The sequence below is a fragment of the Candoia aspera genome, chromosome 2 (assembly GCF_035149785.1).
Source record: "Candoia aspera isolate rCanAsp1 chromosome 2, rCanAsp1.hap2, whole genome shotgun sequence".
Classification (NCBI taxonomy): Eukaryota; Metazoa; Chordata; class Lepidosauria; order Squamata; family Boidae; genus Candoia; species Candoia aspera.
In genome coordinates, this window is record NC_086154.1 from 108412066 (window position 1) to 108439534 (window position 27469).

The 27469-nt window shown below is 41.0% G+C and overlaps 1 protein-coding gene across 6 annotated transcripts in view; it reads left to right on the forward strand.

Moving 5' to 3' along the window:
• RNF157 (ring finger protein 157) overlaps window positions 1-27469 on the forward strand; it is a 92281-nt gene that overhangs the window by 46986 nt on the left and 17826 nt on the right. For all 6 annotated transcript variants that reach the window (XR_010067184.1, XM_063293014.1, XM_063293015.1 and 3 more), the window contains exons 3-14: window positions 11661-11749; window positions 16211-16357; window positions 19359-19476; window positions 19833-19899; window positions 21437-21480; window positions 21922-21969; window positions 22356-22427; window positions 22619-22778; window positions 23083-23195; window positions 25097-25335; window positions 25839-25944; window positions 26770-26881. Coding sequence is in view for 5 of the 6 variants with exons in the window: in XM_063293014.1 (XP_063149084.1) it covers window positions 11661-11749; window positions 16211-16357; window positions 19359-19476; window positions 19833-19899; window positions 21437-21480; window positions 21922-21969; window positions 22356-22427; window positions 22619-22778; window positions 23083-23195; window positions 25097-25335; window positions 25839-25944; window positions 26770-26881 (1315 nt within the window). In the remaining variant the exon portion in view is untranslated. The remainder of the gene's footprint in view (window positions 1-11660; window positions 11750-16210; window positions 16358-19358; window positions 19477-19832; window positions 19900-21436; window positions 21481-21921; window positions 21970-22355; window positions 22428-22618; window positions 22779-23082; window positions 23196-25096; window positions 25336-25838; window positions 25945-26769; window positions 26882-27469) is intronic.

Genomic DNA, 27469 nt, shown 5'->3' on the forward strand with positions numbered 1-27469 from the left:
TCAGAGCATTCTTTGTCCTTTTGCTCACTGGCCATGCTGTATGCCTTCTATTCATATTTCTTTTTCCCGTTTCCCTTTTATGATTCTGGCACATTGAACGTCCAGTATCCAGCAGAATACAGAAGATTCATTTTTATATCAGGACTGGGGTCACAGAAGCACCACACATGTTAGTTCTTAGTCATGAGAGCAATCACTTTTTCTTTAGACATCAAAGAGACAGAGATTAGATCCTGGTTTCCTGCCTTAACACCATTGCTTGTTTGTATTCTGAGGGTCCCCTATTTATTCTGTAACTGGATATTTCCTTCAAGAAAAGTGTTTGAAGTTCATTTGCTTGTGAAGAAGCAGCCTGCTCTATGGTGCCTCAGTTCTTGAGCATGGAGTGATTCATTTAATTATAACTTATGGAAACATTTGAGAAGTTTCTATTTCTGAATAGTCAACACTAGCTATGTTAAAATCATAAGTGTGCCTTTGTTCTTTTTTTTTTAAACTTGTGCAAATGCTCTATGGTGTAAGAAGATTGTTGATTTTTGTTAATTGGGCAGAATGTTAGGAAAGCAGAAAATGATTGAGCTGTAAGAATAGAATCCATATTGGATCATCATCAGAGCAGATCTATCTAACCTGGAAGCTCTTTTCTCACAGTGGAAAGGCCAGCCTAAAACGGGGCATGCAGGCAACAACTTTCTGTGCTCTCTGCCCAGTCCCCCTGGCATTTGAAGGACTTTGCCTCTAAGTTTGTAGATTTTGTTCAGCTGCTGGAGCTAGCATTTTGCTAGACTGTTTTCCTGTGTTAAGAGAGCCACTTTGGTGTAGTGGTTAAGGCACCAGGCTAGAAACCGGGAGACCGTGTGTTCTAGTCCTGCCTGAGGTATGAACCCAGCTGCATGACCTTGGGGCAGTCACTCTCTCTTAGCCCTAAGAAGAAGGCAAGGGCAAACCACTTCCAAAATCTTGCCAAGAAAATTGTAGGGACTAGACTAGGCAGTTGCCAGGAGTCAAAACTGACTTGAAGGCACACAGACACACGCACACACTTCCTGTGTTACCAGGATGAGTTTTTCTGCCTATATTTCTCCCCAGATCTTAAAGGTTGGAAATAGTAGCAGAAAGCACCTGGGAAGCAAACCGCTCCCATTTCCAACTTTTAAAAGCCCACAAGATTTCCCCCAATTATCCAAAATTCTGCCAAAATCCAGCCATTTTACTGTTGAATTTGGGAAGTGCAATTTCAGGTTGCTTGGGAGAGGCTGCATCAAAATGGAAATTGGACAGTTCTCCTCCAGAGGCTTCTGGCTCCCATTTCCATCTTTGATTTAAAGGGGGAAAAATTGTGCTACCAGAATTTGCTGTTTTGCTGTCAAATGTCAATGGTGCAAGCTCTAATGCTGAGGATGGTGAATGAACTGCTGAGAGTGAGAACAAGTAATCCTACAAGTTTGCCTTCTGGTAAATGGGGTGCTTTATGCTTGGCTGTGACAACCATTTTGGAGGAGAATCACAACATGGTCTCTAAATGGCAAATGGGCCCAAATAGTTACCTGTTTCACCCTGAGGCAATATCAAGACATCTTTCATGGGTCTATCAAGTAATTAACAATAAGAAAAACCTTAAGCTGGTGTTAAACCATCCCAGGTTTTTTGAACTCCTGGATAGGTTAGAGTCAGGGTGGACAAAAAACAGTATTTCTTCATGCATAATGTTTTGCATAATTAATCTAAAGTTTTCTGCCTTAAATCATGCAGTGACACAATTTAATATTATGTAGTAAGTTACTTAATAGAAATGGAAATATTTTTTTCTAGTCAAGGATGTCATCCCAATTCAAAAGTAGCCCTGGATCTCCCTGATTCTTTCTTACAATCATCTGTGGAGTATGTGGGTGTCAACTTCCCCATCTGCAGCAACTCCTGCCTCACTATGCTTCCTGGATTTCAGGTCTTCAGAGGGGAAGAGTCTATTTACTGCTTTGTGGCTCCCCTTATTCAGTCATTCATTGCACACAGCTAAACAAATGCACACAAAATGAAGTAAGGGTGTGAATGAGGAGGTGCAATTTATTTTCCTTTGCATGGAGTGAGGGAATGGGGCCTAGAGAAATGAGTTTTGCTTCTTGTTTGCAAGTCAAGGTCAACAGATTTTGATGCACTGAGGAGTGGAAATTATGGTAGAACCATAATTGCAGCTCGGAATGAATGAATGAATGAATGAATGAATGAATGAATGAATGAATGAAAAGTAATGACAATCCAAAAGAATATTTCCATTTGGTCCTGTCATTTAGAGAAGTGTGGATCTACACTCCTCATGAGTTTCATGGGTCATGACCCAGGTGATAGCCATTCCCAGTGGCAGCTCCTGTTTATGGAAAAGTCTGACCTGGAGGTACAGAAGGCCCCTACCCTACAGGCATTTTGAAAACAGGCCAAAGTAGCACTTTTCCAATGGGGGTTTAGTGAATGGTGCCTTTGATGTACCAGGTGGGTTTTTTATTTGTTCTTGATATTTATTATTATATCCTGCCTAGAGTCTGTTAGGATTGGGGCAGGCTATAAATATAAAATAAATAAATAAATACAATTTCTGAATGTAGCCTGATTTATTTCTTTGTTATTTCATTTAGTCTTGTGCAGCTTAAGTTACAGGAAACCAGAATAGATCTGTTCTGCTCAAAGACATATGGAAACTCATTTAGGCAAGAGAAGGATAGGAACAGAATAGCTTCTCTGAAATACAGCTTAATTTTATCTTTCTGTGACACTTGGCTGGTCCTACAATACTTGGCCTGTACTTCCTCTCCACTGAGAGAGATCATATCTTTATCTGATTTCAGTTCCCATAGGGAGATGGGCTAATTCCTTTTATTTGCTGATCTAGACAAGATCCCTGCTAATTTGTCTTTTTTTATGAGCGCTAGAAAAATGCAGCAGTTTCTAAAGGGTATAATGGAGCCTCTGGGACCAGTGAGGAATAACCAACTACTGTCCTCCCTTCTCTTAGGCTGGAGCTTCAGGCATCCTACTTAAAGCTAGAGTTCCTCACTTCTGCTTGTATTAATATCCTTTTTGAAAAATCCCAGAACCATGTTTGAAAACACCAGAGGATTGCAATGAATCAACAGGCCTATTCTATTTTTTAAAAGAGACTGCATCTTTATGAGCCAAAACAAGATTTGAACTGTGATTTGAATTTAAACTGAAAAAAAAATAAATAAAGTTACCAGTTCAGAGTAAATGTTTGATCAGTAGCAAAGCATTTAATGGCAAGTAATGGTTGGCGTATTATGCTAAGCCATGGTTGGCTTAACCATAATTTTTGGAATAAACTACAACTGGTTTATCAATTTTATCAATTTATCAATCAAGACTCGTGTGGCACAGAGTGGTAGGCAGCAGTATTGCAACTGAAACTCTCCCCACGACCTGAGTTCAATCCAGCGGAAGCTAGATTCTCTCTCAGGTAGCCGGCTCAGGTCAACTCAGCCTTCCATCCTTCTGTGGTTGGTGAAACGAGCACCCAGCTTGCTGGGGAAGGTGACGACTGGGGAAAGCAATGGCAAACCCACCCCACTTTATAGTCTGCCAAGAAAACGTCACAAAAGCGGTGTCCCCCCAAAGGGTCAGACATGACTCGGTACTTGCACAGGGGACCTTTCACCTTTCTCCCCCAATTGGTTAGAATCATACAATATGCTAAGCCACAAGGCATGGCTTACAAACCCAGGAGCTGAATTTAAACATCACGCTAAGTCAAAATCAAGTACATTATAGTTTAGTGCAGGGCTGAAGAACTTTTTAAAAAGAATTTTTATTAAGAATTTTTTCAAAGGTAAAAGATAAACATGAAATAATATAAAGTAAGATCAAAGAAAAGAAAAAGAAAAAGAAAAAAGTGATGTGAAGTGAAAAAAGTGTGAGGAAAACAAATAGAAGAAAGAAAAGAAAAAATATATAAAGAAGCGACTTTGATCTTCTTTACAGCAGTTACAAACAAACTTGTCCTCTCTCCTCCCTCATTAAAATTACATCATTATTCTCTTTCCCATAATCAACACTTTTTAATCAGCAAATCCATAAATCACCAATTCGTTTTTTCCATTTTCAGTTTCCAGTCTTTAATAAAAGTACTTGTTGTCTTATCCCTGATTAGACAAGTTAATTTTGCTATTTCCATGAGTTCCATCATCTTTGCAATCCATTCCTCTATTGTGGGTATTTTAATGTTTTTCCATCTTTGTGCGTAATAGGGAGTCCTCGCTTATCGACCATTTGTTCAGCAACTGTTTGATGTTATGGCAGTGTTGAAAAAGGAGACTTGTGACCAGTCCTCAAAGTTCCAGCCATCACAGCACCCCTGTGGTCACTTCATAGTGAACTGGGTGCTTGGCAACTGACTCACACTTATGACAATTGCAATGTCCTGCAGTCATGTGGTCACCATTTGCAACCTTCCCTGCCAGCTTCTCACAAGCAAAGTCAGTGGGGAAGCCAGCAAGTCACAAGTCACTCCAGTAAGTCACTTGCACCCTCCTCTGCCCAGCAACAGCTACCCCTAGCCCTGCTGTGCCTTACTTGCCTGCCGACCTGCTTGAGAGCCACCTGGGAGTCACTTAACAACCCGTGATGCTCACTTCACTACAGTAGTGGTGAGTGCTGGGATTGTTGCTAAGTGACGTCACATGGCATCACACTTTATGACCGCATTGTTTAGCGATGGAAATTCCGGTCTCACTTTTTGTCATTAACCAAAGACTACATGTACAGTAGTCTTACTGCAGTTACCATATACAAAACCAATCTTCCACAAGTCTTTTCTAATTGGGTATCAGGTCTGAATAACCTTTTGATGGTCAGGAGCTGCACTTGACATTTGGGGGGAGTGATTGTGAACCATAGTGGGCAGGGAAATGATGCAAAATGGTAAGGCCAAGAATCTTTTCTTTTTCTTGAATTTTTGAGTGAGGTGGCAGTTTTCTTACCTTTTAAAAAAACTAAGCTTGTTGTAGAAAAGCAGGAAACTGTCAGCCATTTTCAGCAGCTATAGCCAGAGGGGTCTGTGTGGAAGTGATCTCTGGTCAATTTGCCTAGAAAAGCTAATTAACCATGTGGGGAAGAATAAAGACCCAAATCATGATGAAAGTATCATAGAATCGTAGCTGGAAGGGTCTATTTGTGCTGCTGAGTCCAAGTTCCTGGTCTGTGTGAAAAATGAAATTAAAGCACCATCAAGTGATGGTGTCTGGTCTCTATTAGAGCACCTCCAGTGAAGAGGAACCCGCCTTTTCAGCAAAAAGCATAGCTTAAGATCTCTCAGCTGTTGTTCCGGAGTGCTGTCACTTCACTTAAAGCCAGAGTGCTGTACTTGACTGGCCCCTGTCAAGTACAAACCAAACCAGTAACAGTTGGTAAGTCTCTTAATGGGTTTTCCATCTTTGCTAATCTCTGCTGCTAGTCTTGTTGTTGAGACACACCCAGGGGTACCTTATTTTTTATTTTTTTTTAAAAAATCACTTGGTACTATTGGGCTGTTTTGCAATAGCTAAATTGGTCAGTTCATGCAAAATACCATTGCTATGTGAATGGGAAGGGGTTGGAAACAGAAACTCTGAGGGAAAAACTTCTAATTAAATTTACAAGGGATTTTAAACTGGGGGCTTATTTCTGAGAAAGCAGAAGGTAGTGTAAGCCTTGAGGACAGCATCACCCGATAATGTGCTTTGATATTAAGTGCTGTATGTGAGCAGACAAGAGGTACCACGGTGCCTTACCATGGAAGCAACTTTAACATCCTCTGAGCAGGCAAGCTTAAAACAGGGGGCAGTAATCTTTTCAGGTGGCAGGCCCCATAAAATACTTAAAAAATCATTTAAGTGGCCAGCCTCCTCAAGATTTTAACTTCATGCTTCATCTGAGATTTCAGCCTTGCTTAGTTTTGATATATTTTATTTTAACTTATTTGTGGGGCTTGCAGATGCCATTTATGGGTGTTGCAGGCACTGAGTTGCTGATACCTGCCATAAAGTAAAGAGGCAGACAAGAGCCCTCTCTTTCAAAGCACAAGTGACTAAAGAAAGGTACCAACCAAGAATGAACGTTCAGGAGAAGAGCACCACAGTCACTGTGTCACAATGGGCATTTGTTCTCTATCCCAGCATTCTTCTGGGCTTCCAGAATCACTTTTGCATCATCCCGGTGCACTCACGGTGCTGCCTGTTTCTCATCCTCACTGGAATACCATATAATTATGAAGTGTTACAGAGCATGTGCCTTGTGGAATTGGAAGAAATTGAAATGAGTGTGTCCAAGTCGAATAAAAGAAGCTTGGAAGAAATCGTGTTAAATTGCAATTATTTTTGGTATGAGGATTTAGAGTATAGAGCAGTCAGGAAAGGAAATTACTCAAAAGTGGAAAAGCTTGACACTACTCACAATAGAGGAATGGCTGGTGAAGATGATGGAACTTGCAGAAGAGGCTAAATTGACTTCTTTGAATAGAGAAAAACCAATATGTACATTTATGGCTGACTGGAAACACCCTTACAAACTTTTTGCATGAAACAGAAGAAAATGCACTTAAGATTTGTAGTGTTGATGGATAATAGAAAAAAATGAGCTTTTTTTTTTTTTTTTGGTAATCATAGCGTAAGAGATTATTTTCTAATCATATTTGCTGCAAAGGAAATTGGAAGCTTCTTTCTATTTTTATCTTTTCTTTCTGCACTTTTCTTTCTCTTTTTCTTTATTTTCTTTATTATATATTAGTTTGTGTTAGTTTTTTATGTTCTCTTTAAAACTTTTAATAAAAATATATATAAAAAAAGAAAAGGAAATTGGGAAGATTAAAGGGGTTAAATCTTGGGTCTGCAGGCAAATTCTTTCGACAGGGTTTGGTACAAATGTATCCCCATTAGTGAATTTGTGCACCTCTTGCTTGGTTTTAATTGGAGCCAGTTCTCACTGGTGCTTTTTTCTCAGTATTCTTAAGTCTGGCTCCCTCATGTAGCACATAAATTGTCTCCCACTCAGTGTTAGTTTTCCTTCCAGAGTCCATCTTTTCCCAATTACTTTAATGACAGCTTTTTTATCTTTAGTTTTCCTGCACTGTTACTACTGACTTTTGGGATGGGTTCTGTACATTGATAGTGCCTGTCTGTCTCTCTGAACAGTATTATAACTCTTACTACAGGGCTGGCTTCAAACCTGTAGCATACAAGTTACTTTGCACCCTTTCCCATTGTCTTCTCCTTTGGTCTGGTTGGACAGAAGGAGGGAGTGAGATTTGCAGTCCAGAAATCTTTGATCTTTTAAAGGCTCTCTTTGGCATAGCTTCATAGTTGTGAATAATCACGACACTTATTTTTAAACCTACAGTTGTGCAAAGCAGGTATACGTCTATTTGCCAGACTTGCAGGGGGAAATCAGCAACCTGGGGGAAATGAACCTTGGACCTATTAGATTTGGATGAAGTCTAAAGTATCTCCATGGAACACAACTTATATTTTGCCACAACTGCACTTACTGAACTTAAGAAACCTGAACTGCATCACATGTTCATGTCATCAACACGAACGGTTAGGTCACTTGACTTTCTAAACCCCTTCTGTGTTGGATCATCATATCCTGGTAAATGACATTCCATAGATCAGTGTTGCTCAACCGTGGCAACTTGAAGAGGTGTGGACATCAAACCAGCTGAGGGATTCTTGGAGTTGAAGTGTACACCTCTTCGAGTTGCCAAGGTGAGAAACACTGCATTAGATTGTCCGTTAAATGCATTTTGGGGGCTTTTATATTTTTCAGATGCAGTGATTGGCCTGGTGGCAATCTATTGCAGTATCTGTCATGTGATCCTACAGAAATCACTTGTCTGCAAAGGCAGGTTTTGATCACTTTAAACTTCCCACGTTCTTTTCCTGCTGTTCTACACTATAAACCCTGATATAAAAAATAATACAAGACAAGACAGTACAAGAGATCCATTAATATGTATCATCAGACCAGCCATAGCAACCATTGTGTTTGAACAATAGTTGTGCCTCAGAAATGAAAGCAGCTGCTATGTAATGTTGCCCTGGCTTAGTAATTATACTGATTCCCTTCTGTGCATTGGGGTTAAAGTCCTTTCAGTGTGTTTCCACTTGGGGGCACCAAAATGCTTGACATGAGGGGCAGCAGCTATTTACCCTGACTTCCTTATGTATTGGTAAATGCCAGATTGGTTTGCTGGGAGTCTGACAATAATAATCAGCTTCTTGCTGCTATAAGATAAGTGATGGTCACAGAACATAATACTGTCTGATTTCTAGAAATGAATCTTTCATCCAGAATCTGAAATCCATCCCTTTTGTTGCATGAAGGGAGTTGCTAGCTGGTAAAGCTGAATTTCTATACAGTCTGGGTCCTAGTGGTACAATAGCTGTGTTTCATATCTTGCTGAATGGGAGGCTGTGAAAAGCTACATTTTCCTGGGGTCCTCTTGATGGATCCTAGTTATATATAAAACCAAAAGTAAGTCTCTCTTTCAAGTTGATAGCTATGGGTGAGAATGTTTCAAGGTGGCAATGCCAGTTAGAGTTTAGTGAGACTTTGTTGCTCAGAGAAACCCAGTTCTGAATTAGCAGTCCCAGTTTGCAAGATCAAGCTTCTTCTCTGCCTAATGAGTAACTGCAATGCTTGGAAAATACAGATTAAGTTTTTAGTAAGTTTATAAAAGTCTTGCTGTGTTCTCCATCTAGAGTGTGACTGCAGAGAAGTCGTTCCTGTATTTCTGGAGGCGCTTTCTTAAGGCTACCATATCTGAATTGCAGAAATGCAGAATGACCACTAGATGCAGGAGTGAGATACAGAAAATACTAATTTGTTGCTGCCATCTAGTCACTGTCTGGATTTGTGTGGCCTTTTTCCTCCCAATCTGGTAGAACTGGGCTTGTTAGATTTTCTATAGAAGAATAAATAAATTTATTTTCTATAGAAGAATAAATAAATTTATTAAGTGAAGGCATTTATAAACCACTTCAACCCCACTAACCCCTAAGCAATTTATAATGTATTAATAAAATACAGTAATAACACAAGGTGCACAAGATACATACATACATACATACGTATATATATCATATATAATAAAAAAGAATAATCCTAATAATAAAGCAATAGCCATATAGCAGTAATAAAAACTAAAAATAAACTTACATTCCAGAATAATGGAGTAATAAAATGTATATAACCTTGGATAAATTCACTTGGAACATAGAGTATGATAGTACTGAGGGGTGGGATGCAGGTGGTCAGGAGGGAAAAAAAAGAATACACATTGCAACCCGTATGTAAGTTTCATGAACAAGCTTTCTTTTCTGATGTACAGTAGAAAGAAGAGACCAGAACAAGCCACAAACATGGTAAGGAAGGGCAATGGATGAAAGGCAGATATTCTTAATTCTGGCTTGGTGTGGGTTCTAGTTAAACTCAAGTTGAAAAGTCAGAAGGTTTTGTCCACCAACATGAATGACTGAAGGTCACCACATCCCTCTGTCTCCATCGCCTTGATTCTCTCTAGGTTGTACAAGGCCAGGTGCAAGGGCTTGCTCACTTCTTTTCCTTCTAGGAAAGGAAAAAATCTCTCCATTTTGCTTTTTGTTGCACTATACTGCAGGTGACCAGTACTAAGCAGCAATAATTCTCCTTTTTGCCTCTGGAGTATGGCTGGTTAAATAGGGAGTTCTGACACAGCCAGCAGAGAATCATCACAGGATGCACCACCAGATACTGATCTAAATTAACATTTTGCTGGATCAGCAAGCTAAAAATACTCCCTCTCACTCTACTGGGCACTTTAGACTATTATAAGAGCAATTGCCAAGGGGGAGGGAATTATAAGAGTATAAAGGGATGCTGACAACTTGCCCTTTCTCTCCACAATGTACTGAATCCAGGTACAGATGTGGTTTGCACTACTCTCAGTTACAGGCTGTTGTGGCAACATCCTGGGCATGCATACATGTACCCACAAATGGGGAGGGAGATTCCCAAGGTTGCTCTAATGTGTTTAAAAATGTGTGTATGCAAAGTCACAGAGAAGATGAAGAACATGGTCGTCTCATCTTCTAAAAATAAGTGTTCCAGCAAAGGAGGGAACAACCATGGCTCTACCTGTTTTTACCATTCCATCTTGAAAGATGTGTTTTAGAGGCCTGGTCTGGTGCTTCCCAAGAAATAAATGCTTCCTCGCTTTCTTAGCTCACCTGCTGCTCGTAATTATTTTGATGTTAAAGCTAAAAGGGGTTCAAGCCTTTGCTCTTAATTTGTCTTGTACTTCCACTTTCTCTTGACTCCTCCTGAATCTCTATAGAGCGGCCACCACCTTGACTTTCTTGACTCTGCTGTGTTCTAGCTCTGTCTATTAGTGAAGGGGCATAATCTGTCTTGCCCCTCTTCCCTTGTGTGCTTTCTTTGTTAAGAAATGCCTGATGTATCCAACTGGAGTGACCTGCAAGTCATCATGCATGCTCTCAGCGCCTGCTCCAGGATCCTTAGCAACAACCAGAGAAAATACCGAGTGGTGCTTCCTAGAATTGGAGGAGTACAACTTTGTAAAGCGAAGGGTCGCTCTTGGCCTTTGGATCTTGAGATGGACCACAAAAAGAAGGGGATGGGGCCAGTAGAGACATTTTGTTCAGTTTACATTTACCTGTGATTAAATTTACTTATCATTACAATTGTTTCAAGCCAGGCTTACCTTTAATAATTGTCCTGTTCAGAAATATTTAAAAAATTAAAATTCAGTAGCAACTTTTGGAAATCTCTGGGAGTGACATCCAAAGCTTTGGGTGCTGCATATGACCCAGGAAGAATCTGGCGGTACACCTATGCTTTAAGTTCTTTGGGCTGGGAGATGGCCTGTGTGTGCTCATGGATGTAAGAGCATACCCATATACTGTATGTACACACTGTCTTGCACACAAGCAACTTGGTGTGTGTACAGGCTTGGCCTTATGTAGTGCATTTCTATTTTGCACCCCTGGATATATACAAACCTGAACTTCAAGTCAGAAGGTTTCATATATTTGCAGAAGAAGGGCTGTTACTGACTTCAGCACCCTTCACAATATCCTTTTATCATCCTTGTCTTATTGAGAATAAGCCAAACGACAGGTGGGGCAGAAGCAATCCCAAAAGGGATGAAAGGAGATCTCCAGAGACAGTTTAAAGATCCAACGTAAGCTCCACCCTTTTTGCATATCTGTTGTGACACCAGATAAACATTTTATTTGTTTGTTTGTTTGTTTGTCTATTGAAATTTATTGGCCGCCCAGCTCCAGGCTAATATACAAAAGTGGTGTAAGTTGTGTTGTGAGGATGCAGTGCTGTTTTGGTCATTTTGCCAGATCCTGCTTCTGAGACACAGCATTCTGACTTGCAGAATTCAGAAAAAAGCCCCAGGCTAACTGAACATTGGGCCATAATGCAGTGCATATTGTGATCTTTTGGGAGGTCTCATCTCTCATTCGCTCTTAAGAGTCAGTAACACATGTCTAGGCTATTCATTCATTATGCAAGGTTGGACAAGGGTTCATTTATTTGCTGCAGTTCAGGCCTCATAGTCTGGTATATACCCTGGTATCTAAACCTTGTATTTCCTCTTGTGTTCTGTTTAGTTTCCGTATGCAGCCCCGCCCCCCCAGGAGCCAGTGAAAACGTTGAGGAGCCTGATCAACATCCGCAAGGACACCCTGCGTTTAGTCAAGTAAGTCGGAGGTTTCAGCCTGGGGATTTGTTCTGCACTTTGAACCTCCAACTCAATCAAAGCAGGAAAAAATACCCCGACAAAGAGGACTGCCTGGCATTAAAATGACTTTTAGTGAATGGGGCTTCCTGTGGCTTGGGGCTGTTTGAAGGGAGCTTGTTTGCTTGAATGGGCTTGCCTAGGAGCTGCAGAAGAGAATACAAAATTAGACCGGCCAGGGGCGCGATTTGGTAGAAACCGATTTGCTGCTCCCTAGTCCAGCCTTTCTCAACCTTGTTCCTTCCAAATGTAAATCCCATAATTCCAAGCCACTTGGTCGTGCTGGCTGGGAATTCAAGGAATTCTCATCCCAGCACCTCTCAAAGGCCCAAGTTGGAAAGGCTAATCCAGGTCAAGGTTGGCTTCTCTGATTTGGCACCAGCTTTCCGAGGATTTTCTTTCCAACTCAGCTTTTATGGCCTCTGTGGGTAGAATCACAAGGAAATGAACTGGGACCTTCTACTTGAAAAGTAGAACATAAGTTGGCGAAGATTTCTTGGCCTAATGAAGTAGAAGCTTTGATATATAAATTTAAATACATTGCTGGACCAAATCCCCTTGTCTAGTACAAGGGCATGGGTGCTATACCGTTTATGGCATGCCATTATAGCTATTTCTATTGAGCAAAGCAGTTCCTCTTTTTAGATGATTTGGAGCTGATTTTTTTGTCTTTTTTTACTCTCCAAATTGGGTTAAGAAGGACAATAGTATCTTTGCAGCTTTTACATGCAGTGACATCAGCTGTGCAGAACACAAATATATCAGAAGAGACAAGCTTCCCTCTGACACCTATTTATGTGGACCAGTTCTTGTCCTCTTCTAATTGTACTTGTGATTTAAATGTTGAGGCTTCCTAGCTCCCATCAAACATAAAACAATTGAAAGAAGAAGTCCCCACCTTTGTGCGTTTCTTTACTTGGGAAGTACAGCTATTCAACAACATAGGCCAGCCCCTAATTGACAGTGTCATGTGCTTTGGGGCTCTTGAAAGCCTCATGGCACTTTTTGAACTTGACTTCAAAAAGTAAAGCGAGAATTAGCTCTGAACAAGTGTTATGTACAGATGTTGCCTGTTGGAAGCGGTCCATCCGCTCTTGTGCAGCAGGGCACATCCGTGTGCAGCTCCTCAAGATTAACACGGAGATTAAGTGTGAACTGTTCTGGGGAGGGATTTCTGCAAGTGTTGTGTGAGATGATTTGACCAGCTGCTTGTCTCTTTTTGGGCTATATCTTCCCCACCTGGCTTTCAGGATCACTACAGGTGACAACAGGATTTAAATGGAGTAAATTCATTTTTGTTGCTAGGGTGGGATTAGAGGGGAACCAGTGCTAACAGTTTAGATCTGCCTGGAGGAGGGGGCACTTCCTTAGCAGTCAGTCAGTGCCCCTGTTTTCAGTCCTGAGAACTGAATTATTGTACTCTGGATGGCATAACAGCAATTATGAGCAGGCCTCAGTAAAGGAGACCTCTCTACCAAGTTAATATGCTCTGAATTTGGTTGCTAACTAATCTCTGCGGCTTTTTTCCCCTTGCATTCTGGGATCTAGAACCTGCATCTGGTTCTACATACAAGTGCATTCAGAAATTAAATGTGTTCAAGCTCAGCTTAAGACAGGTGTCCTTGCAGTGGAAGTCCTTTAAAATGCTCTGATGTAAATGCACTGCCGTGTATTCCTTTGGGTTTGCTCTGTTTTTGCAAAGGTAACAAGTCTGTGACTTTCTCCAGAGAATCCAAACAATAGGCAAAGATGTAAAACATGCAAGCAAGGCCATAGTTGGTACTCATTCTTTTCATCCTGCAATTCAACAGTGCCAGTTTTCATTAAATCAGGTGGATAATCTGCAACTGTCACTTTCTTGGTAAAGACCTGGATGAATTTTATTATGCTAATGGACCTGCTTTCTGATTTCTTATCCCTGTCCTTTGTCCCTTCTGTTCTCATACTGCAGTGATCTTGCACCCATGTTGTCCCTATAATAGCCTGGCATTTGAATGCTTTTGCAGAATTGGGTCAGCACCCATGGTCATATCCTGTTCCCTTGTAATCGTTGGTGGCAGTGTGAAAAATCTTGCTGAAGATAATATAACCTTCATGGAAAATGACTAATGCATTGCTCTTCCTCACTCCCACATCCCAACCATAGCAGAGTCTAGCATGGGAGGAGAACACACAATGTAGTCTTTAAGAGAAGAAAGGGAAAATTGGAAACTCCTGGCAGATAATAGGTAATTGCTAGTGTTCCCTCAAATTGGTGAATAGCAAATTAACATGCATATAAGAGGGATACAGTAAGAAATATTTGGATTATTTATGGAGAAGAAACATTGGAAAAGTAGAAGAGGAATGTATACTTTATTAGAAGGCAAGGGATGTAGCCAATAGGTATATCCCAGTCATGCTCAGTTAAAATAGTAGCTGAAGTCAGCAGCAGCAGCAGCAGCAGCAGCAGCAACACATTTTCCTAGCAAATCTCAATATTGTGATTTCAACATAGTAGAGTGGAAACAACACATAGGAACATTAAAAGCCTCCTTATATTTGCAACAATCAAAGGCCCAGCAAGGGTCTACCAGGAGATGCTGAAACTTGAACTCCCTGTACTTTCTGCATGCAAATTAATACGTTTTGCTGCTGATCTATGAGCTCACTGTCAGAGAAAAGCCTCTTAACCTTTGTTGTTTATTCGTTTAGTCGCTTCCGACTCTTCGTGACTTCATGGACCAGCCCACGCCAGAGCTTCCTGTCGGTCGTCAACATCCCCAGCTCCCCCAGGGACGAGTCCGTCACCTCTAGAATATCATCCATCCATCTTGCCCTTGGTCGGCCCCTCTTCCTTTTGCCTTCCACTCTCCCTAGCATCAGCATCTTCTCCAGGGTGTCCTGTCTTCTCATTATGTGGCCAAAGTATTTCAGTTTTGCCTTTAATATCATTCCCTCAAGTGAGCAGTCTGGCTTTATTTCCTGGAGGATGGACTGGTTTGATCTTCTTGCAGTCCAAGGCACTCTCAGAATTTTCCTCCAACACCACAGTTCAAAAGCATCGATCTTCCTTCGCTCAGCCTTCCTTATGGTCCAGCTCTCGCAGCCATATGTTACTACAGGGAACACCATTGCTTTAACTATGCGGGCCTTTGTTGTCAGTGTGATGTCTCTGCTCTTAACTATTTTATCGAGATTTGTCATTGCTCTTCTCCCAAGGATTAAGCGTCTTCTGATTTCCTGACTGCAGTCAGCATCTGCAGTAATCTTTGCACCTAGGAATACAAAGTCTTTCACTGCTTCTACATTTTCTCCCTCTATTTGCCAGTTATCAATCAAGCTGGTTGCCATAATCTTGGTTTTTTTGAGGTTTAGCTGCAAGCCAGCTTTTGCACTTTCTTCTTTCACCTTCATCATAAGGCTCCTCAGTTCCTCTTCACTTTCAGCCATCAAAGTGGTATCATCTGCATATCTGAGATTGTTAATGTTTCTTCCTCTTAACCTACCACTAGACATTCCTTCTGTAGAAAAAAAATGGATAAATTCTTGAATGTTTAGGAGGGAAAAAATCCCTACAAAAGCTTTGGGTACATAAACTCCTGCTGTCGTCACCCAAAGCCTGTGACAGTGCTGAGTTGGGAAGTGGAAGAGTTACCCTGGATTCAAGAACCCTTTAAGTATGTGCCAGTGAAGACAGTGAGATAGTAGTTCAAGAGAAGGCAGTACCTTCTCTTTTAGTTATGTTCTAGAGTCAGGATTCTCAGACTTTTTCAGGCCATGGAACCTGTAGCTCTAGTTAGGGAAAAGTGGCTATGTTTGAGTGAATTATTTTTTGCCCTTAGTTTCTCATGGAACCCCATCAAGTTATCACAGAACCCTAGGGTTCCATGGAACACAGTTGGAAAAACCCTGGTCTAGAGACGCGGTGGCGCTGCAGGTTAAACCGCTGAGCTGCTGAGCTTGCCGATCGGAAGGTCGGCGGTTCGAATCCGCGTGACGGGGTGAGCTCCCGTTGCTAGTCCCAGCTCCTGCCAACCTAGCAGTTCGAAAACATGCAAATGTGAGTAGATCAATAGGTACCTCTTTGGCAGGCAGGTAACAGCGTTCCGTTTAGTCATGCCGGCCACATGACCACGGAAGTGTCTACGGACAAACGCTGGCTCTTCGGCTTTGAAACGGAGATGAGCACTGCCCCCTAGAGTCGGACACGACTGGACTTAATGTCAAGGGAAACCTTTACCTTTACCTAGAGGCAATTATTGACTGTAGTAGTTGTTTTGTTTTTAACATTCAAAATCATACAGTAGCCTCCTCTAACCGGGTACCTTCCAGATTTATTGGGATGGCGACTCCCAGAAGTCCTCAAATCACTCCTTAAAAAACTGGGTCTCCTGCATTTGTACAAAACTATATATTGGGTACTTTGTTTTGCTTTATTAGATGCACAGAGGAAGTGAAGACACCAGGTGAAGAAGTCAGCAAAGCCAAAGTCCATTATAATGTGGAGTTCACATTTGACACGGATGCACGGGTGGCCATAACCATTTATTATCAAGCCACTGAAGAATTCCAGAATGGAGTGGTGAGGTAAGTCAAAGGGGATCTGGGGAAAGGGAGTGCTTGCATCTCATTACTACTGATCAGTAGCTAGGAGGAAAAGTGGACAGGGCTCTCTCTTGCTCTGGGAGCTGCAAATTTGTAACTAAGATGTAACCATACAAAATGGTCAGATGACCTCTCCTCATTTATATCCAGTAAGTTGAGAGCTAGAGTTTCAAGGATAGGAATGCAGATAAGTTCACAGCTATTTGCCTGCTAGCATCAGCTGTAGGAAAGGTGGGAAAAGGAGTGCCAGATATAACTGCAGTGGATATAAGAAAGGACTGTACCCTTGTGTTGACAGAGGGCAATTAGCTGCTTCAAGGGGCTTCCTGCTAGTAGGCAATAGAGTTTGATCCTCCTGCTGGATTCACCATCCAGGTAGCTTCCACCAAATTCAGTTCAAGGAGATTGATGTAAGTGAAGCAAGAAGTCTGGTCCTGTTAACCCCCATGTCTGGTGTGTGATAGTTGAAAAGAGTATCTGCTTACATGGGTTCACTGGGTCATATACAAATACTCCTCAAAGTTGTTGTTTTTTTTGCCCGTATTTATTGGGAGAGTCAAGGTTCAGAAATTGTGCTGAATGTTTGGAGTTTGGAAAATGTAAAAATTGGCAGTAGAATGGTTAGGCACTGTCATCCTCTTAAATGCACACACTGGCTAAATTCATGGAGGTAGCTTGAACACTCCTTGTTGTCTTTTATCCCTCAGCAGAATATTGTCTTACAGTGTTCTGAGAAGCAAATTCTATCTAGTCTCCTTATCATCATTGCAACAAAAAGAGCCTTGCTTTGGGAATGAACAAGATCATATTGCTAGGGTTAAACTTATTAATATATGTCTGAACTGCTTCCTTTAATATAATATAAAATTAATAGGTGTCAATGGAATCTGCAGCTCTATTAAGCATAGCACTTCCCATCACAATGATGGCATTATCTTGTAAAGGAATTGCATTTTTCTCAGCAATCAAATACTGCAGATGGAGTAATAGCGAAAATAGTATTATTTTCCAAGAAGAGCACTCCTTTGAGGAAATACATTTTAACTCATGACAAATTAATCCATGTGCCAAGAGTCAGAATATAAAAGGTTTAAGAATTTCTCAATATGTTTTGGATATGTATGGTACAGAGTAAAATAGCTTATAACATCTTAAATCAACAATTACATATAAAGAACTAGAATGAACTTCACCGCATCTGAGTGGCAAGTGTGCATATGCTTATTTGTATGTGGTGCATGCGCACATACATGCACGTACAGTAATATGCATACCACACATATACCAATAAAGAAAAATGAAAATCATAAGTTCAGAAGGCAATAATACTGCAAAAGAACCACCTCCCACCCCGAAAACTCAGGTACTGAAAATTACAATGTGGAAAATAAGGGCAGTGATAGTATACAAAACCCAGTGTACAGTAATCAAAATATTCTAGCATTGGTAAGTTAATTACCACTTGTGTGAAGCTGATAGGCAGACTGTCTAGCGAAGCCTGGGCATTAACACTGAGTTCTAGTGTTGGGTGAAGACATGAGATAAGCGCCCATCAGAGAGGGAGGCCAGGAAGCCTAGCCTAAAAAGAACCTCACATTTAGACAAACCCTTTTTAAAAACTCCTACAAAAATAAAGTCAGTTTATCTCTCTCATTTTTGGTTCTGTGCTGTGTTTTCATGTGTTGTTACTTTTACTATAATTAAAGGCTTCAACAATGGAAGTGGCCCCACCCTCCCTGGGTCTCAGATAGGGATTGGGCATAAAATTCACACAGTGGCTCACATGGACAGCTAAGATAAGTGCATGGAGAAAGGGGAGTCAGGAGCCAAGGCAGGCATTAGGCTCAGTAATAGAAGAGATTATAGAGCTGAAGGAACAACTGCAAATACGGTTACTGCTTATTGTCTAGCTCTTTGGTAACTTGGAATGCTGGAGAAGAAATTAGCTAAGCAGAGGTTAATGGCCCCATTTGAAAAGGTGATCTCCAAGGTCCTTGGAACAATGTGAATGACTGAGTCATAGCTTCATGCTTCCCTGCCCTGTGGCATGGCAGGATTTAGCCTAGAACAAGCTTTTGAGGGCCTCACGCACAGGATGCACCATGAATTGGTGTGTGATGTATTACTGCAGTATTGTGCTGAAAGCCAGCCTAAACTGAAATGTGCTGATGTTACAAAGATGCAGATGAGTGCCTCCTAATCGATCAGCACAGCTGGAAATTAATGAAGGCTGCAGGCTGGGTTGCCCTGAAAATAGGACCTCAGGTTACTATTAGAGATTTTTCATTTGGGAAGTTGATATTCCAGTAAACAAGACAACAACAGTAGTAAGGGAATAAAACAAATGTGAAAATGCAACATGCTGTCATACCTGGAAGAAGAGCTCTTTTCTTGGGTGATATCTGTATTGGATATATAGGCTTATGAGAGCTAGTTTGGTGGAATGTTTAAAAGTGCTGGATTAGAAGCTGGGAGACTGTGAGTTCTAGTCTTGTTTTAGGCACAGAAGGCAGCTGGGTGATTTTGGGCCAGTCATTCTCTCTCAGCCCTAGGAAGAAAGAAAGGGCAAGCTGTTTCTGAAAAATCTTGCTAAGAAAATTCCAGAGACTCATTTCTGTAGATGCCAAGAGTCAGAATTGACTCAAAGGAGAATAACAACATATTTGTTTAGGGGTGAATTTTTAACACATCTTTCAGGGGCTTAGGCATTTTTCAGTGCAGCTTTGCAATTAAAATGCTAATCATAAATTTCTGAAACAACAGTATCAATAAAATAGATTACGGGCAGGCAGAAATGATACATAACTTGACTGGTAGAGCAAGAAACACTTTATGAGCCAATCAGAAGGTGGCTTTAAAAAGGGGTGCCTGAAGATGATGTGTGGAGTGCTCCATGTCTTGGAAGACTCCTTGCTAGGTTGGGAAGATAATAAGAGCATAGTGTGTGGTTGTTCACTCTGTGTTATCTGCTTTTTTCTGGCAGTTACATCCCTAAGGAGAGCCGTTTACAATCCGAGACTGTCCATTGCAAGCAAGGTGTCTGCCAGCAGTTCTGTTTGCCTTCCCATACTATTGATCCCTCAGAATGGACTGAAGAAGAGGTAAGGGAGAAGCAGGCTAATACTGAGAAAGTCCTTTTTTGAGCTATTATCCTATTAGAATTCATGTTTCATCAGGGCCTGGGCATTCTGCACAAAATAGGACTCTTTTCTATCAACAGAATATATTACACTAATGGAGTAACTCACGTATGTTTGTCTTTTTAAAAAGCAGAGCGTTTCCAGACATTCCTTTCTAAATGGGACTTTCTCTGGGTGCCTGTATTTGTAGAATTGCAAGCTTCTGGTTATGCTTGCTGGGCACAGTGGATTAGTATGTGAATTGCAGTCATAATTCTACCAGTATTTCATCCCATCCCCTAAGGTCACTTGCCTTTTAACTACCTTATTCTTTGCAGCTGAGCTTTGATCTGGACCGTGAAGTTTATCCCATGGTGGTTCTTGCGGTGGTGGATGAGGGAGATGGTAAGGATGCTCTTAAGGTTCACATTCATGCTTTCTTTCTTTGTTTATTCTGTTCAATATATAGCTTATTTTTCTGTTCAAGGAAATGTTGACAAGCAGTTTTTTTTAAGCTTAAAAAAATTTAAATTGAAACTATAATCACTAAACAAAAGCATCGTGAAGAAGATACATCTTTACAGGTTTCCTTAATGTTGAGAGATGTTGGACAAATGAAGCTCCTGTGGATGTATTTCTGTGCCTGGGAGCAATGGAGAAGAAGGCCAAGGGGTGCAGAGCATCCCAGAACATTCTGACCATTCCTAGTCTTCTGGAGGTGGTCCCTCCACCAAACAGCCTGTTGCAATGTGTGGGGTCTTCGGCCATCCCTGGAAAGGGTCAGGATATTCTGGGGCAGAACATTCTGTACCACTAGAATAACCCCTCTCCTGTGTGCCAGATGGATAGTCTTTTCCTGTGGATCTCAATGGCCAGGCAGACTCCTAATTAGAGAGAGAGAGAGTGTGTGTGTCACTTTAAATCATGTTGGGTTTTCAAGTTTATCACAACTTGTGATAGAAGTTGATATTTGGTGGGATTTTTAAAGTATAGGCATGATAGGATTTTGTGTTTCTACAGGTTAGCAGATTAGCTGCTGCATTTTGCATCAGTTGCAACTTCTAGGTGTTTTTCAAAGATAGTCCCATGTAGAGCAGATTGCAATAATCAAAATAGGATGTAATCAAAGCATGGATAAGTATTGCTGAACCTCTCTGGCTTAGGAGGGATAGTGGCTAGCACACTAACCTTGGCTGTGCAAATGTGCTCCTTGCCATAGACATCACCCACAAATCCAGTGAAGATCAAGAAATTCTCCCAAACTGTGAACCTACTCTATCAGGGAGGTTGCATTCCTATACCAAACAGGGTATATCTCAATTCCTTATTTCAGTTTTGTAATTAGCAACAATATCTCCATTTTGTCTGGATCTGATTTCAGGATGTTCTCCTTCACCCAGCCTGTTACTGAACTTAACCATCTACTAACTGCTTCCTTGGAGCTGGCTGGAAGGATCAATAGAACTAGGGGTCATCAGCATGCTAGTGACACCCATTCCAGAGCTCCAGATGACTTCCTCTGGTGGTTTCATGTAGTTGTTGAATAGGATGGGTCCAAGATGGAACCCTGTAGGATGCTGCCACCCTATCAAGTACAAGACTGTAGTCTCTTGGCATCACCTTTTGGACATGGGCCCCCAAGACTGGAACCAGTGTAAAGCCCAGTCTTTTCTGACAGTTCAGAAGAATACCATGGTCAATGTATCAAAAATTGTTTAGAGATCCAGGAGAACTAATGGGATCATACTCCAGTTTCAGCCAGGATAACTAAAACCCTTAGAAGGTCTTCTGTAATGAATCGTATATGTATGATTTAATTATCCTGATTATAATTAAAACTACTGCTGCTAAGAACAGCTGCAGGGGAAAAAAGTAGCAGTCTGCATCAATTTCTGCATAAGTGTGTATTATTCTCAACCTCAACTTTGATCTTGTCTTGCAGAGCATATGGGTCACTGCCATGTATTGCTGGCAACTTTTGAGAAGGTAAACTTTGTGTTCTTGCTGATCCTTTGTGCCAAATGCATGAACCCAAATTCCCACGTTGAATGTATACAGGTTGAACCAATGTAAACAATAAATAAATAGAAATATATAGCTACAAGGTTGAAAAATATATAATGAAGTAGAGGAATATCGTGGAACTATATTTCTTTTTTGAGCAGTGGTCTTTTTTGAGCAGTGGAGTTACACAGAATAACGCTGGGTGAGTGAAAAGGGTCTGAGTTAAAAGGGGAATGATTGTTAAATTTCTGAAGCACAAGGCAGGCATGACATGAATAGGATATATTTTCTTTGTTCTATGTTCTTGGTGTACAATTGTGTTTTGGGGAGTGAATTCTGTTTCATCACACCTATCCTGTAAAGTTTCTTTTGATGGACTATGATATTGAAGTCCACCTGAACATTTGTGTTTCTTCCTCTCAGCATGCGGATGGCGGCTTTTGCGTGAAACCCCTCAAACAAAAGCAAGTGGTGAGTGTGTCGCTGGTGGGATCAGGTTCTCTGCTTTTCCGTACGTATTAGTTCCTGTTACTTTTAGGAAAAGCTGCTGGTGCAATGCCAAGGAGTTTGATGGCCATCCAGCCCATTTCCAACAGTAGTGATTGCAAAGAGCTTTTATATCAACAACTGGGTAAAAAGAAAGGTTGTCACCAATTCACTAGAAGCACAAAGACAATTTTCTCATTCTATGGAAAGGTGCCTGTTCAGGTTAGATGATGAAGTTTTTCACTGGAAAAAAATAAGACAGAAAGAAGAAAGTTGTTTCTCAGGCTGTCTGCATTCTTTATTTCTGGAGCTTCATATCCCTTTTCAACCCCTACTTTCCCACATAACTTCAGTGTTGGTGCTTTTTCTAGGTGGATGGAGTGAGCTATCTCCTTCAGGAAATTTATGGGATAGAAAACAAATATAACACACAGGATTCAAAGGTGAGAACTAGAGTTAAAGATGCAGAACAATGTACATATTGTACACAGTCTCAACAAGATTGTCTGGAAAGTTCTATGTTAGAAACCCCTTTCTCCCTCTCTGTGGAACATCTTTTCATGATTCAAATTCACTAGGGAAATATGTGTTTGTACGGACATACATACTGATTATAGCAAGCTTTTCCATCCAGGTGGCAGAGGATGAGGTGAGTGACAATAGTGCAGAGTGTGTGGTCTGCCTCTCCGATGTCCGGGACACCTTGATCTTACCTTGCCGCCATCTCTGTCTCTGCAACACCTGTGCTGACACCTTGCGTTACCAAGCTAACAATTGTCCCATCTGCAGATTGCGTAAGTCCTGATCTTTTGTCATATTTTGAGTTGGGTCCTCTCTGGAAGATCAGATGCTTGACCTGTTTGATCCTCTCACTTTGAGAAATGAACATTGCATGCACCCAAGATAGGCTAAGATTATTTAATTAACAACCAACTATCAGAGGAGAAAGGATAGTGCAGCCAATCATGACCATATTTTAGCTGAATTTTGGTGGTCACAATCAGTTATTGCCCTGGTTGGTTTATCAGAGTAATTTCTAGCAGAATCTGAAATTTGTTTTATTTCCTTCCCTATCCCTATCCCATCGCTTCCTCACAGCATTTCGGGCCTTGCTTCAGATCAGAGCCATGAGAAAAAAAGTGGGACCCCTTTCCCCCACCAACTTCAACCCTATCATTGCATCCCAGACATCAGACTCGGAGGAACACTCAGTGAGTATTGACAGACTGATTGTTCAGATGCTGATCCTGCACTGTCTTGGCTGAGATGGTCTTCTGGGCTGTTCAATTTTTTGTTGGAGAAGAGTTGACACCATGAGACTTTCTTTTAAACTTAAAAGAAACTTTCCTTTGAAGGAGTAATCCAGAAAGAAGCGCCACTGACAATGAAGTGGCAATGAAATTACAGCTGGGAGTGGGAAGCCCAGAGCTTATCTAAATCCACTGAAAAACTCTGAAGACAAGTGAGGGCCAATTCAATACTTGAGGCAGTATTTATTGTGTTCCTGCTTGTGTTTGAGAAGAAGAACCATGTTTGAGGTGGGCTTGTCCATATTTCCAGACCATGTCCACTGCATGCTGACAGTGTGAAAAAAGAACAGACTTGGATGCCTTCATTTTGCAGAAGGAAAACGAATTGCACAAATATACAATCTTACCCAAATTAATTATACTAACGTGAGAGAGATGATACAGTGGTAGTATTTTTCAGAGGTGTGATATCTTTCACAACTATACAGGAAAAAATGTATGCTTTGTTTAAACATTTTAACTTGTATAAGTTCCAAGTAAGAAAGAAGCAAAAAATCCTCCTTGGGATTTTTAAAACACAATGAAAAGGCAAAATATATTTTCTAAAAATAAGTAAGAAAAAATTACCATCTTTCCTCCAGATTGCTCAGGGAGCACAGCAGTCATTCCCCAGGCAGAATCAAGTGAATAAACATGACGCCCCAGAAGCCAGGGCAGAGAACCAGAAGCTAGAGAACCTGCTGGCATCTTGGCAGATAAGATTATTAAAGCAGTTGCTTGTGCTATATTTTAATGTGCATCCACAATTAAGCATAGATCTAGTATCAAGTTTAGGGGAGAACCGGAATTTCTCAGTAACAAGGTTGCTATAGTCAAAGCCAGTTAGGCTTTCTGAACTATACTGCAGGTGAAGACCATATTGTTAAATGCTCCTCCTTATTTACTGATTTGTCTTTAAACAACTGTGTACTTAGAAAGCTTGATGCTGGGGAAGAGAATTTGAGCCTAATCTTATTCAATCAGCTTTTTGGAGAATTCATAGACCATTTTTCCTCTAATTTCTAAAGAAATGCCACGTGTCATCTGTAGAAATATGAGTCAAGAATCTATCTCCAGGAGGAGTGAGCTGAGTCTTTATTTTTAGGACAAGAACATGGAAGAATGTGACCACAGAGGTCTTTTCTAGTTATGTCCAGAAAGATTGCTTTGTGTGTGCGTGTGTTTCTCTCCATGACTATTTATCCTTTTTCAAGCCATAAAAGCATAACTTTCTGTATCAGCTGAAACGTTTCAAGCTAAGAAATCCAAATTATTTGGCCAAGAATAAAGCATTCAACTTAAGCTACCTATTAATTAATCATTACATGCCTTGACCAAGGCACAGCATAAAACAAGACAGTGAAAAAGATAATTACAAATCAATCCAGTAAAACTAGCTCATGCCCCAGTAAACCAGTAATAACACTACCTTAAAACAATGCCCTGGGATAGGAGTGAGTGTGTGTGTGGGTGCGTGTGCGTACATATTCTAGGTAATAACAGCTAAAAAAGAATAGGGTAGAAAAACTAGACCCTGCACTAACCCACTAACCAAAAACAATGGTCTTTAACCTCCTTTTAAAGACCATGCGATGAAGGGAGGAAGGGAGCTGATTCCAGAGTTGCAAGGCCACTCTTCCATCAGTGACCTTGGTCTTCCATCAGTGACCTTGATCTTCTGTCAATGACCTTGGTCTCTCTTTCTGCTTTGTGTGCTCTTTTTGATGGATGCTGGAGCTTTCTGTTCTGCCTTGAGCTTCCTTGTAACAGTTCCTGCTGTCAAGAGTAATGTCTCATTCTTATATCCTTCTCTGTTCCTCTAGTCTTCAGAAAACATCCCCCCTGGCTATGAGGTAGTCTCCTTGCTGGAAGCCCTTAATGGTCCTCTCACTCCATCCCCAGCAGCCCTTCCACTCCACGTGCTTGGGGACAGCCACGTGTCAGGCATGCTACCCTCCTATGGCAGTGACGGCCACTTGCCTCCCATCCGGACGCTGCCTTCCCTTGAACGCTTGTCAGATTGTGGCAGTCAAGGACATAAGTTGAAGAAGAGCCTGTCCAAGTAAGTGGCCTCCTACCATCGCCCTCCTGCACTGCAGGAGATGTTCCATAGGCTGTAAAGCCTTATGGCTGATAGCTCTATTCCTTAAGCCTTCTGTCTCTAATACGGGGTCAGCAATCTTTTCAGACAGTGAATACTATCACCTGATTTTGTGTGGTGTCACAAGCACCATTATGTAATTATTATTAGAATTAAAAATTAATAAAAATGGCCAGGTTGCCATAAGAGAATAGAGATCTCATGAATTTCTAGGCATTTTAATTTTCTTAAAAAAGTAATAATTTAGAAAATGCTGAGGGCCATGAGTGTCATCGAGTATTGTCACAGGTGCAATTATTATTCACAGTGCCTGTGAACACTGTGTCAATGACTGTCTTTCTAATGTATCTAACTAGCTCTCAATGGCCACTTGGGTTTTCTGTAGCATTTTTGGGACTCCCGCTGCATTCTAATCAGTGTTTTTCCTACAAAGGAGTTATTCTTAGATTGTGTCTTTTCACCAGGTCAATCTCACAGAATTCCACGGTGTTACATGAAGAAGAGGATAAGACTTGTAGTGAATCTGAAGTCAGGATTTCCAGAAGGAAGTCTCCGTGTCCTCACGAAGAGGTGATTGTTTTAACATTCCTGTGTTTTGTTTTTATTGCTACATGAGCCTCGCTGCTGCTCAACATTTTTCTTCCTGCAGACATATAGTGCAGAAGACACATTAGGAAAGGAAGATTTTGCCGTTTGCATATCTAGGAGTTAAAGCCAACAGCTTTGGTAGGCATGTTGGTGAATATATACTTGGAAAAGAACCTGAGGTGCTTGCAAAAATCTACTTCGAAAATGAACTGAACTTTACAAGCTCTGGAATTTCTCTCACCCCAGCTTAAAACTAGAATTTGCTTCTCCCAGTTGATCTATGCTTTGCCAGATAGAAAACGCTGAGCAAAGCCATTGTTGGATAGGAGTGATGAGGATTTGCTATCTGAAAGTGATAGGGCCTTGGTCACCAAAGTCTCTGCACCCACTGTTCCACCCACCACCAGTACCACATAACACACCTCTTAAAATTGGTCTACTCCAATGAAATGGAATTGGGTTATAGTGTAACATTTTATAAGGCCAATCTTGAAAAGGTTACATTTTCCAGTGCTTGAGCTGGCTTGGAAAAATGACTCAAGATCTTTCAAATTTTCCTCTAATTCTCACATATTTCCTAATTTAAAGCTAGCCTGGGAGACTCTACCAGTTTCCCCCAGCCTTGATGCTCTTCAGAATTCTCATTTGTAATGGCCATGTTGGCTGGCAAGTTCTAGAACTGAAATCCATACTGAGGGTGCCCTGGTTGGGGAAGGCTGCAGTAGTGGTCAGATTGAGCACCCAGTTTCTAATAGTTGCTTCATAGTAATAGTTTTTCATTATAGATTATGTTTTCTCTGTTTTCAGGAATGTGGTGTGACACCTGAGAGTGAAAATCTCACCTTATCCTCCTCAGGAGCAATAGATCAGTCTTCATGCACAGGAACACCTCTCTCTTCTACCATTTCTTCCCCAGAAGGTACAGTAGAAAAGGTGTTTCCTATCACTTTTCTCCCCTCCAGCTTGATGTAAGTTGAATTTTTGTGCCTCTGAATTAGTGTTTATTCCTGGTGACTGCCTGACTAGTCCCTGCAGTTTTCTTGGCAAGATTTTCAGAAGTGGATACATAATAAGAACCCAATGAACATCCGGTCTGTAACCTGGTTCCAAATTAATGATTTTGCATATGTGCTGCCTATATCTCCTGTATTCTATGATACTGTGTTCATTAACTGATTGTGAGCTATGCAATTGCATTTGTGAAGAAGATTGTTGGTTTATAGCTTTATCTGTAGGCTTTGAGCTGAAGAAACTTTTTATGAACTGTTCAGAGACCTATAAGCAGAAGTTGGATATAATATTTAAAGAGTAGAGTGGGGTGGAGGCCAGGTTATGGAGCCTATTGACTGTATTCTGAGCCCAGCAGCACAAGAAATGTAATGTTCAGAGTAGAACCGTGACTGGATGTTGGGCACTCTTAAACACTTCCAGTTGATTTGTTTGTCGTTTGTTAAGTTTATCCCACCATTCCAGCAAATGATGCTCAAGACTGCACATAGTGAAATGC